Raw genomic sequence first — 13241 nt, forward strand, 5'->3', positions numbered from 1 at the left:
GCCTCCCGAGTAGCTGGGACTACAGGCGCCCGCCACCTCGCCCGGCTAGTTTTTTGTATTTTTTTAGTAGAGACGGGGTTTCACCGTGTCAGCCAGGATGGTCTCGATCTCCTGACCTCGTGAGATAGGATTCTTTTTAAAGGAAGTAAATAATTTGCAAAACAGTCATTAAGCAAAGTATATTATATGTATTTATTTAATGAAAAAAGAAAGACATTCACTACTAGCATTAAAATAGTTACATTTTTAAGAAGGGAGAGTTTATCTGGTATAAAAACTAGGCTATTCAGAAAAATTCACTTCCCAGAGGTTTCAAATTACCAAAGTTATATAGTACTACTTCTATTGCTGTTAGATGTGATGCACAAGGCTAAATATGTACTTGGTAATTAATATCTATTGAACTTTTAAAAATTAATCAACCATCATAAAAATGAAGTTTTATGCTTCATTATTAATGTATGCCTTACTTCAACTTTAAATGTGTTTGCTTCATTTTCAGCAAATTAAATGAATTAGCATTGGCTATCTTTGAACACAGCCCTTTCCTGTATTTAGTCCTTTGATACACTTTACTGATTTTATCAGCCCTGATAATACTGTCAGTTGACCTAGAAGGAGGATTGTATTCCATTTTTCCTAATAAAATTGAACACAAGCATTTTAGGGAAGGGATACTCTCAGCTCAAATGCTGGAAAAATACTCAAAATGTCCTAAACCTGGAATACATGTCCTCTCTCTAGTTCCAAGCATGGTATCTAACTGGACCATTTCTCACTACAGGGTTCCATGAAGTTCAATTTCAGTCTATTATCATAATCATCATAAAGATGACTTAATCATTAGAAATGTCCATATTCAGCTCACTAATTTATACATATTTGTCCTCGTTGTCGAGAAAGTCAGTCTGTTCTTTTTATATGTTAAAGTGTTTTAAACAGAAGGCACACTATAAACGCTAGATACTTATGATCATACAATGATATGAAACAATTTATCTTTCTTTAAAATGACTAATTCCATCCTTTAAAAAAATATTTAATTTGAATTCCCCATTACCACCGTTTTATTTGTCCAGTTACATTCATGCTTGGAATCTCCAAGTCCATAAATGTAATTGGGAATGTCATGGGGAATATAGTAATGTTTTGTTGTATGACACTCTTAACATACAAATTTAAAGCTGTCTACTAAAAAAAGTTTTTACAAAATGCTTGTGCACCCCAGTACCATGAAAGATGCAAACAAGTGGACAACATGGTCTTTGAAAAGGACTATGTAGTTTAGGTGGAAAAATTTATTTGATGAAGATGAAACTAATTAGTAAATTGATTAGTAAATATGATCAGAATAGAAAAAGAGATTCATGAACAAGTAGGAACTTGAGCTGACCCCTAAAGGAGGAATAAGATTGGCAGAGGCAAAGAAATAAGGGGGAAGGGTATTCTCAGTGAGAAACCCAGAATAACCAGGGAGGTGACACTTTGCACAGCACACTTTTAGAACAATAAAGGGAATCACTTGGAAAGGTCTGTGGTGAGTATATGGGAGAAATGAGACACTTTTTCCTGTGGGGTCAATTTATGGAACAGCCAATTAATTAAGAAGCAATAATTTTACCCATGCTCCTGGCCTTGCATCTTATATCTTTTGCTCTTAAATCTACATTATTTTTCATAGTACTAATAGCAACTCCTGCCAAAGAGCATCTTTCCAGCTTACAATGATTCCCATTCCCATTCCCATTCTTCCAAATGGGCAGGTTAATTCCTAGGGTCTATGTCTGTATAATGGAGTTCAATTCGAATGTCAGTCGATTGAAGCTGGAGACAGCTCATTCTTGCTGGAACAGAGATGGCACTCTAGGACTATGTGCTATGGAGACTGAAAAGGATTGAATCAAGCCATCTCTTTTTTCATGGAGCTGGAACTATGAGTTGTGATCCTGGGAACCATGGGCAGTCATCTTGTGCCTACTATATGGACCTGGCAGCTAAAAATCCCTTCTTCTCAGGAAAAGGAAGAGGCAGACACAGAGAGAGAAGCAGAGACAGGTGATGGAGCACTCGCAGTTCTCAATGGCCTTGCAGTTCTCGCTTCCACTGCCTGTCCAGCCACATTTCCGCTCTTGGATTGAGACATCCTGTATCTTTTATAATCAGTACCTCTTTCTGCTTAAGCTAGCTTGGTTTAGATTCCTATTATTAGAAACTCAAAGAGTCCTAATACAATGATGAATAAAGAGATTTACCAAAGCCCTGCTGTCCTTTACTTTTGTGCATGTTCCCTCCTCTTGTGCTCTAAGGACAAGGTTTATTTCATTTTGTCTTTGGTTAGTGTTAGTGTGAGTCTATTGCTGTTTCATTCATCCAGGTGTCACAGTCCACAGCCCCTCTCTCCACCTTCCCCTAACTCTCTTCCCAGTTTCGTTTTATTTCTCTTTACCCTCTGTCCTTGAATGAAATCCTAACAAAGAAATACAAAGAGGCTGGGAGTATAATTTATACATGCCTGAGGCTTATGAACAGATAATGGGTTCACTTAGTCCAAATCTCCCAGGGTCTGTGATGTAAAGGAATAGAAAACAAGAAGGCTTAAAAAAAAAAAAAAGTTATTCATGTGACTATGTTATTCACAGAGTAGGGCTACTCTATGCAGTGTAATTTATTTCAGGGGTCACATGAGGGATAAGGCCACCGCCTGCTTAAGAGACCCTCAACAACTCCAATTCCAGCTGTGTCCCCAAATCCTCTTCTTAAGAGTCCTATTCTTTGCCACCTCAGTTGCAGTAGGTTCTGCCAGACATATATAAAGCCATTTCTATCCTTTATAGCTTGAAGAGGTCACTACTCTCATTGGAAAATCATAAGCCTGGGATCTTCAGAGAGAAGCCCCTTTCTGCTGACAGGATCGTGTATGGAAAGTAGGTGGAGAAGCCTGAATGCTCAAAAGCCTTGAAAAGGCTTCTAAAGGCAGATAACCAACCCTAAACTAGCTAGCTGACAACCATGTCAACACAGTCAACGTTTTATCCAACTGCTCAACTAAAAATAATCTGTCACTTCACCACAGCAAGCCTGCCTGGCTCTGAGGTACACAGCAAATGCTGAAATGCAGGCTGTTGCTATATTTCTAACAATGTAAGGTCCAGTGGCATCAAGTGGGATTCAGAGATTTGAATGTGAAGATCACCTAGGAAGGCAACTACTCACATCCAGTTTTTCAGATTCATGCTTTGCTTCCTTTTTAGTAGTGATTTATTTGTGTCTCTTCAAAGGGCAATCAGAGTGTGGGGCTGGCTTCTTTCTGACAACATTTGGTAACTATGCTTCTTGGATATCTTGTTTGCATCAATAACAGGCCCTGTTCAATTTTTTTGTAGCCCCCAACTAGGTCAGGGCTCTCTGAGAGCAAGAATCATGTTTTTGTCTATCTCCACCTCTTTAGAACCTAACAAGCCCTTGCAATTTAGAAAGTTCCCAGTAAGAGAGCTTTATATAAGTAAATGAATGAACAACTGAACAAACAGCAAAAATCTAACCTTATGATGAGGATCCAGGAAAACTTTTTAAAGGATCTAATAATTTGATCTGAATCTTTAATGATTCAATGCAGTGAAGTGTTAAGTCAAGTCAGGTAAGTAAAGCAGCAAGGTAGAGGGGCAAAGGAGATTGGATGTTCTAGGTATTTGAAATTTCCATCAAAAGAATTAAAAGTGGTTCTACATGGCATGCAGAAAAGAGAGCAGGAATGAAGCTGAAGAGATGACAGGGGTCAGAGAAACTTTGTATACACTGCTAAAGGGTCTGAATTTTATTTTACTGGTAATGGGGAATCATGAGTTGATTTTCAGTGAAGAGGAGTATAATTAGATTTTCTTTTAGAACATTATATTTGGCAGGAATATGGAAGGTAATTGATGGTGGGGATGGAGATGTATTGAGATGGAACTGCAGACAGCAAATAGGAGCCCCTTGCATTCAGTAATTCAGGAGAGGGATGATAAAATCTAGACTATTTCTGAAAAGCTCTATTTCTATTATCTTTCTTCTTATCTCAGTTTTCATCACCCATAAGCACATCACATCCTCCTTCAGGAACAGTAACTGGGGATGCTGAATATTAACAGAAAACATCAACCACAGTAAAGCTTCGCAAACTTTTATCACAGTTGGACCACCTCAAAAATCAAAGTGGTATTTTCCAGAAGGCCCATGGGCAGAACCTCCTCTCTCTCAAAAATAACTGAATGACCTTTTCTGATTTGACAATCCATGGGCCACCTTACTTCTTTCAGCAGTTATTGTGCCCACCTGTCACCTTGTGCTTTTTCAGCAAGATAGTGAAAAAGAAGAAGCAAGAAAAGAGGAGAAGAGGAAGATGGCAAAGGAGCAAGGTAAGGTCCCTTTATTGATCTCAGTCATGAGTAAAGAATAAGAATTAAGGCTGTTGAAAGAAGAGCAGGAGCTGATTAAATCCTGTGGTCCATTAGTAGGCATCAAATTTTACAAAGGAGATTCAGGATAAATGGGAAGACATCCATGGGTATTTTCTCATCTTACTTGTAGAGCAAGAATAGCTCTCTCTTCACTCGCTAGCACATAACTGATGAAACTTAGCAGAAGCAAACTCCTTCCCACAGGACAGTGGTTCTCAACCTTGGCTATACATCGGAATGAACTGAAATATTCTTTTTAAAAGATACTGATGCCTGAATCATACCCCAATAGATTCTAATTTAATTGGTTTGGGTGTGGTTTGGTAATTGGTCCTTTTATAGAGCTCTCTGGGTGCTGGGAACGCACAGGTGAGCTGAGAACTGCTGCTGTAGCCCAGGGGTCAGCGAGCTTTCTATAAAGCACGAGAGTAACTATTTTAGCTTTGCGGGCAATATGGTCTCTGTTACAACCACTCTACTCTGCTGCTTTAGAGTGAAAGCAGTCATAGACAATATGTAAATGAGTGTGTTCCAATAAAACCTTATTTATAAACATAGGCAGTGGGCTGGATTTGGCCCATGAGCTACAGTTTATTGACCCGTCAGACTCCAAAGGAAAGCTGGATTGCCCAGGTGCTGAATTAAGTATGGAGAAAATAGGAAAAATATTCTAGTTTTAAAAGGGCATTTGGAAGAAGGTTGTAGCTTTATCTTAGTACAATGAGATATGTTTCCGAGTTGCATTTCATAGAATTCTTGGGTAAGGCATTTTACTTCTGGGGCAGTAAAGTTTTGATGGTTAACAAAAATTCACTTTGCCACCATGCCATAGCCATCTATTAATAATGACAGCATATTAGCCAACTTTTCATCTGAAAACTACCAACAAAGGGTCTGAATTTGAAGTCTTGGTTCTAGGTGCATTAGCCCCAACTTACGGCAAAGCTGTCAGGTTAGGTCTGGGGAGGGAGAGGAAAAAAAGAAACATATAGACTTCTGAGGGAGGCAAGGTGTGACTTTTGTGTTTTGCAGGAAAAAAAATTCAATAAAGAAGAAAAAACTTATAATGTGCAAGGATAACTAGAAGGGTTAGACACAAAGGATAGACATTTAGCTTTAGAACCTGAACCAGGACAGAAAAAATTAAAAACCAAATGAGAAAAAGGTTTCCATGAGGACAGGGAGGGGAACTAGTGCACTGATATATTTCATATGTTCTCTAATTTCTGTCACTGAAATTTAACCATGAGCCTGTTTTGCTTTCTTGTTATGTTGCGTTATTTGTTTTTAATTCTACACGGGAAAGAGGATCTAATTTATTCTATTATTTTATGCTGGAGGAGGGAAAGATACATTAGAAATGAACTTCTGCCTAATCTTTAAGATGCTCTCCTGTCATTACTGGTTTTATCCCTCTCTAGGAAAGAGTGGTCACATGACAGATGATGGCAAATCATGTGCCTTAGACTCAGGCTAGATGAAGTGTGGGGTTAGGCCATCCTCACCTTTATCCTGTCAATGTTGGCTTCCATCTTAAGCTGCTCTACCAGCTTCCTGGCTTGTGCTATGCTGGCGGTGTTGTTGCTGGCCATCGGAGTGTTGGATAGATCTTTCAGAAACACTAGAAAAGAAAACAAAAAGAAGACTGTATCAGAGAATTCACGAGCTAGCAAATGTGCAAGTTCATCGCAACTAGGGGATCTCAAAGCAGTGGCTGTAGGCAGGCCCGGCTTCTCCAGCCCTCTCCATCCACGGTCAGTATTACCTCAGATTGGCAGGCAGACCAGAGGATGAGGTTTGATTTTCCAACTCTCCCTACTTCCCCATCCCTTCTTCAGAGGGAAAACACACACACACACACACACACACACACACACACACACACACACACACACACACACAAAGAATATTACCAAATGTTCTCCCAGTGGGCTCAAACCCTATCCTTCTGGTTAACTGTGACCACTTCAGCGTATTATACTACAGAGACACTATAGTGGGAGGCTTGGCTTTTCAGTGTCACTTACTCCAGCATTGTTGTAAATAACCATTCCTCCCCACTCTATTTGAAATTAAGTTTGAGTCACAACGATCTACTTTACTCATAATTCCTCAGGGACATGTCTATCATGCCAAGTGGGAGGGATTGCCATGCCTAATGGTTAAATATGTCAATTAGTTCACCAGTGTTATTCTAAATGAAGTACAACAAACTTATTAACTTATTTCTTTTATAAATCTGGAACATTAACATTTTGAGAGTAGAGTTCTTGGCTGGGCATGGTTGCCCACGCCTGTAATCCCAGTACTCTGAAAGGTCAAGGTGGGAGGATCCCTTGAGGCCAGGAGTTTGAGAGTAGAGTTCTGTTCCTACGCAGACTGTGAGATGGTTTCTTTGTCTCTACCGTACCTCTTTCTCCATGTGTGCTCTCCTTCAAATCCTATCCCACATTCATTTCTCTTCTAATCCTTTCATAGTCATGAATATCCCACATTCATTTCTCTTCTAATCCTTTCTTGATATACCATCTCACTTTATTATTGTTGTTCATCTTGGAAAATATCTTATTTTATTCTCAATACCCATTTCCCCCACATTCTGAATCAATCTTACTTTGTGTCAAGGTGTCATATGCAATTTTAGGACCATCTGTGTAAATGTGCTCCTTGAGATCACTGATATCCTATTGGATAAAGCAAAACCTAAGTGCTTTGATTTGACTGGAGTGCATGACCCATGAAACAGAAACATTAAACACTGCCTCGTTGACACTAATGGAATCTTGTTCTGAAGATACGATATAAAAATAATGACTTCTGCTAGCTTTGGGCAATCTTTTTACCAAAGGATGAAGCAAGATCAGGTTACTTATCTTAAAAAGAAAAAGAGAGAACACACAGAAAAGCTGAAAAAGGAAGCATAACCCATAACAAATTCTGTACATAGATTTTTTTTAACATACCAACTAAAATCAACAAATAATTCTTTTCTTAATGACCAAAAAGCAAAAATCTATGAATTATCTCTTTTGGTACTTATTTCTTGATATCCAATTTTTCAAGACAAAAGAAGAAATTATGTATAACTCTCTGTAACATACAAGTCCCTTCATGGAGAATATTATGTTAAAGAATACTACAAAATAAGCGACCCAACAACATTTACAGAATAAATTGGAGGATAATTAATTGTTCCCTCAATTTCTTTTCTTTTTTTTCTTTTTTTTGAGACAGAGTCTTGCTCTGTCACCCAGGCTGGAGTGCAGGGGCACAATCTCAGTTCACTGCAAGCTCCGCCTCCCTGGTTCACACCATTCTCCTGCCTCAGCCTCCTGAGTAGCTGTGACGACAGGTGCCCACCCCACGCCCAGCTAATTTTTTGTATTTTTAGTAGAGATGGGGTTTCACCGTGTTAGCCAGGATGGTCTCCATCTCCTGAACTCGTGATCTGCCCACCTCGGCCTCCCAAAGTGCTGGGATTACAGGTGTGAGCCACCGTGCCTGGCCATCCCTCAATTTATTTTCAAAGAGTTTGGAGACAATAAAATGGGAGGGAAGATTGAAGGAATTTTTGAAGTCACAGAGATCTCTGAACTCTACTTTTGTACATTTGGAGATCAAAGGAAGGAGAATTGCACGGAAAAACAAAATAATAAAAGGAGACTTTAACAAGTATTATTTCATCAGCATGGTTAGGGACCCAATCATCGCAGCCTCACAGGGAAATTACATGCCCCACAATTAAACAAACATCTAACAGCCTAGGAAGACTTCACAGGGCTAAGATAGAGCATTGACTTATTCAGAAGAGTAGCCTCTTCTATTCATCCAACGTTGGATGCAGCCACAATCTACAAGCCCCTGGATGCTGTTCTGTGAAGCTAATGTTTCTGCCAAACTGGAATTCATTCATCACGCTGGAATGCAGACTATCACCGAATTACCAAGTTCTTATTGGGAGATTTAAGATTCTGGCCAGTGACTCTTTTGCCCTGAATCTACATCAGATTACAGGGTGACCTGTGGCAGAGATCACAACTTGCCTTCTAATCCCTCTTCCTTTCTTCTTCATTAGTAACGGGACTTTTTTTCTTCTTAGCGGAGACCACAAGAACCCTGAATTTTAGCTAGGTGTATTTTGCTGAAAGATACATTGCAAGCCTCCCTTGAGGCTAGGTAGAGTTACATTACTAAGTTTTGGCCAATGAGATATAAGCAGAAATGTTCTTGAAGGGAAGAGGTATATGCCTTGTCTCTCCTTCCTCCTGCTACTGGCCTGGGAGGCATCTGCATTGATCACAGAAATCCATCTTAAACCTCTAGAATGACTGCTGCACTAGGGTAAACAGGAAGGATCTGGGTCCTTACTGACTTTGTGGAGCCATCATGCCAACTGTGAGATGGCTACCTTTGATGTGAGAGAGAAATAAGTGCCTATCTTATTGATGCCACCATTATTGAGGAGTGCTCTGTCATTAGCCAACAGACCTGCTATTAACTGAGTAAATGACCCATTATTGTCATTCAAGCATCAAGGAAAGTCTGTGTCTCAATGCCTTTCATGCTCCCTGGGAAAAGCTCCATCTCCTGATGGAGTGGCTTGAGGAGGCTGAGAGAGAGAACATACTGGTTCTATTGCTGCTGTACCATATTACTACAAGTTTAAGGGCTTAAACAATAGAAATTTATGATTTTATAATTCTGGAGAGCATTAGTCTCAAATGGGTCTCACTGGGCTAAAATCAAGGTACAAGTAGGGCTATGTTCCTTTTTGAGGCTCTGAGAGTCCACTTTCTTTTATTTTCTAGTTTCTGGAGGCTGTCAACATTTCTTGACTCTTGGCCCTTTCCTCCATCTTTAAAGCTGGCAAAGGTCTGCGGAGCCCTTCTCATGTCACATCAGTCTGACCTCCTCTGAAGTCACATATTCCTCTGACTCTGACTTCTGCCCACCTCTTCCACTTTTAAGGACCCTTGTAACTACATTGTGCCCACCCAGATAATCCAGGATAATATACTTTTAGGTCGGCTGATTAACAACCTTAATTCCATCTGCAACTTCTTTGCCATGTAATGTAATGTATTTCTAGGCTCTGGGAATTGGGACATGAACATCTTTGTGGGGGCTGTTATTCTGCCTATCATGGAAGAAGTCCTCTGTATAGGCAGGGAATGGAAGTAGGGAGGCGGGAAGTTGAGATGGAGAAACGAGAGGGATGGGGTAGTAGTCTAGAAATGCAGGAGGGAAAACACATTTGAAACCTCAATGGACTTAAGAGAAAAAGTAAACCTAGGCTTTGGTTTGTGCTCCTAGTTTTAGGCAGCTACACCCTGAATGTTCTTCCTTTACTGTATGAACCAGGCAAAGTCGAGTACCACTTTTAGAATCAATTAGTGCATTTTTCCCTTTTTTTCACATCCAGCTGATTTCCCATAAAAGCAATGAAAAAATCCCCTCCTGAAGACTGAAAGAATTGTAAAGTACTAGGCCAGTGTTCCTAAGAGGCGACAGTGCATTTGGGCTAAGGGTGAGATTCATGTAAAATGGATACTGGATCCATTTTGGGTTTAGAGTCACGTAGTGGGGGATCTCCACAGGCCAGAAGCTAAAATAGGAGCAAAAGAAGGACACCAGAGAGTAGAATCAACTGGTGAAGGAGTAGGGCTGGGTAACAAAAGCAAAAATAGACAAAATGGACTCCATAAAATATAAAACTTCTGTGCTTCAAAGGACAGTTCAACAGAGTGAAAAGACAGCCCATAGAATAAGAGTAAATATTTGTAAACCACTTAAATGATACAGAATTAATATCGTAAATATGAGACACTTAAAACTCAACAATAACAAAAACCAATTCAAAAATGGGCAACAGACTTGAATAGATATCTCTGCAAAGAAATATGAGTGGCCAATAAACACATGAAAAGATGCTCAATTCATTAATCATTAGGGAAATGCAAATAAAAACCAAAGTGAGATACTATCTCACACCCATTAAGATGGCTACTATGAAAAAAAAAATAACAAAAACAAGTGTTACCATATGATCCAGCAATTTCACTTCTGGGTATAACCCTCCAAAATTGGAAGCAGGGTCCTGAAAAGATGTTTGGACCCCCTTATTCACAGTAGTCATAGTAGCTAAAACATGGAACCAACCAAAGTGTTCATCAAGAGGTGAATGGATAAAGAAAATGTGGTATATACATACAATGGAATATTATTCAGTCTTAAAAAGAAAGGACATTCTGACAGGCTCAAGTGTGGACGAACCTTAGAGACATTATGCTAAGTGAAATAAGCCAGTCACAAAAAGATGAATACTATATGATTCCACTTCTATGAGATACCTAAAGTAGTCAAATTTATAGAGACAGAAAGTAGAATGGTGGCTGCCAGGGGTTGAGGGGAGAAGGGAATTGGAAGTTATTGTTTGATGGGTATAGAGTTTCAGTTTTGCACGATAGAAAGAGTTCTGGAGATGGATAGTGGTGATAATTGCACAACCGTATACATGTATTTAATACCACTGAACTATATGCTTAAAAATGGTTAAGATAGTAAATTTTATATTGTGCATTTTATCACAGTTTTTTAAAAAAGAAAAACGAATCAGTGTAGAGGTCTTCTTTTAGCATAGATGGAGGGGTGTGTGCATGTATGTGTATGTTTGTGTGTGTGTGTATGTGTGTGTGAGAGACAGAGAGAGAGAGATGCAGGGTCCAAATACCTCAAGCTTAGAAGACAAACTTTTTCTTATTTACACACTTAAAAATCGGAATGCGTTTTCTTCTTTGTTTTGTTTGCAATAGTTGGCTTTATAAGGTTTGAACAAATTCAAATAAACCAGGAATAGAGGTACATCACTTGGCATTTCAGGAAATAGCTAGAAAGCATGGATGCATGTATGTTGTCTTTTTTATCATATACAAAGTCAATACTTGCTTCTCGGACAGCATGCGTTTAATGTTTTGGGGTGTAATGTTTCATTTGCTTGACCTTCAAATTGTGCAGAAGTCAAAACATGAGCAAAAAGTCTACAAGGAAATGAGCTTCAGAAAATTATGATCTGTTTTTAAAAGATCCAGCAACATAGTATTCAAAGTTGGAATTTTGTGATTCACAGTAGAGGTGGGGAAGATTTTCTACTGTGGACCACGCTCATGGACTGAAAAATAGATGTGGGCAAATCAAAAGCAACTAACAACTAGTATTTAGATATTGTCTGATGTATGGGGAAAGTGGAAGAAAGAGAATATCTTAAGAACACAGGAGGTAATTCAGCAAATTCCAATGAATATTTAGATGTACATTCTACATTGTGGTCAGTTTAAAAGAGAAAGAAAAAGGAAGAGACTGATCACAAAGAATAAAAAACCATTGGGTGGAAAGGAATGAAGCATCAAAATGTGCACAGTTTCAGAGAAGGGTGTAAATGGCTTAATTCACAGTCTTCTCACACTGCTCCAGCTCCACCCCAGTGTTTCCAGTTGTGGTCATCTTCCTCTCTTCCACTCACCAACACTGGATGCCATTGTGTCTCCGCCAGCCCTGGTGTTATATACAAATCCAATGTCATGAAGCTTTTGCCCTATGTTTCCTTTTAAGAGTTTTATAGTTTTTAGCTCTTACGTTTAGGTGTGTGATCCATTTTAAGTTCATTTTTGTTCACAGTGTTAGGGCTGACTTCATTCTTTTGCCTGTGGATATCCAGTTTTTCCATCATGATTTGTTGAAAAGGTTGGCCTTTCTCCATTGAAATATGGCCTGGATGTTTGTGTTCTCTCCCACAATCACATGTGAAAGCTTAATCCTCAATATAATGGTATTTGGAGGTGGAACCCTTGGGAGGTAATTAGGTCATGAAGGTAGAATTCACATAAATGAGATTAGTACTCTTATAAAAAGAGAAAGGATTTCTCCCTCTCTCTCAGCCATGTGAGTAAACAGGGAAAAAATAGCCATCTCCAAATTAGGAAGAGAACCCTCACCAGAACCTTATCATTCTGACATCTTGATCTTGCACGTTTAGCCTTTAGAACTGTGAGAGATAAATGCTTATTCTTTAACCACCTTGTCAATCACATTTTTTTTTTTTTTTTTGATAGCAGCCCAAATTGAGTCAGACAAATGGTCTTGGCATCCGTCTCAAAAATCATTTGACCATATATGTAAGGGTTTATTTCTGTGCTCCCTATGCTATTCCATTGGTGTATATATATGTGTTGCCTGTCTTTATGCCAGTGCCACACAGTTTTGACTACCATGGCTTTGTAATAAATTGTGAAATCAGAAAGTGTTGAGTCTTCCAACTTGTTCTTTTTCAAGATTGCTTTGGCTATTTGGGATTCTTTGAGAATCTATATGAATTTTAAGACAGATTTTTCTATTCCTACAAAAAATATTGGGATTTTGAAACGGATTACAGTGAATTTGTACACTGCTTTGGCTAAGTATTGACATTTTAACAGTATTGTCTGCTAATCCATGAACATGGGATGTCTTTTTCCATTTATTTATGTGTTCTTTCAGTAATTTTTAAAAAAATGTTTGTTGAATAAGTCTTTTACCTTCCTGGTTAAGTTAATTCTTAAGTATTTTATTCATTTTGGTGCTACTGTAAACGGAATTTTTTTCTAAATTTCCTTTTCACATTACTTATTGTTAGTGAATAAAGATACTACATTCACTGATTCTTTTTTTTTAGTATTATTATACTTTATGTTCTAGGGTACATGTGCACAACGTGCAGGTTTGTTACATATGTATACATGTGCCATGTTGGTGTGCTGCACCCATTAA

At 38.7% G+C, this 13241-nt stretch overlaps 1 protein-coding gene across 8 annotated transcripts in view; it reads right to left on the minus strand.

Moving 5' to 3' along the window:
- The window catches only part of GNG2 (guanine nucleotide binding protein (G protein), gamma 2), a 154854-nt gene that overhangs the window by 13058 nt on the left and 128555 nt on the right, over nucleotides 1–13241 (minus strand). For all 8 annotated transcript variants that reach the window (XM_011999729.1, XM_011999728.1, XM_011999734.1 and 5 more), the window contains one exon: nucleotides 5945–6060. In XM_011999729.1, the coding sequence (XP_011855119.1) occupies nucleotides 5945–6060 (116 nt within the window). The remainder of the gene's footprint in view (nucleotides 1–5944; nucleotides 6061–13241) is intronic.

Source organism: Mandrillus leucophaeus, unplaced genomic scaffold, assembly GCF_000951045.1.
Source record: "Mandrillus leucophaeus isolate KB7577 unplaced genomic scaffold, Mleu.le_1.0 Scaffold60, whole genome shotgun sequence".
Taxonomy (NCBI): Eukaryota; Metazoa; Chordata; class Mammalia; order Primates; family Cercopithecidae; genus Mandrillus; species Mandrillus leucophaeus.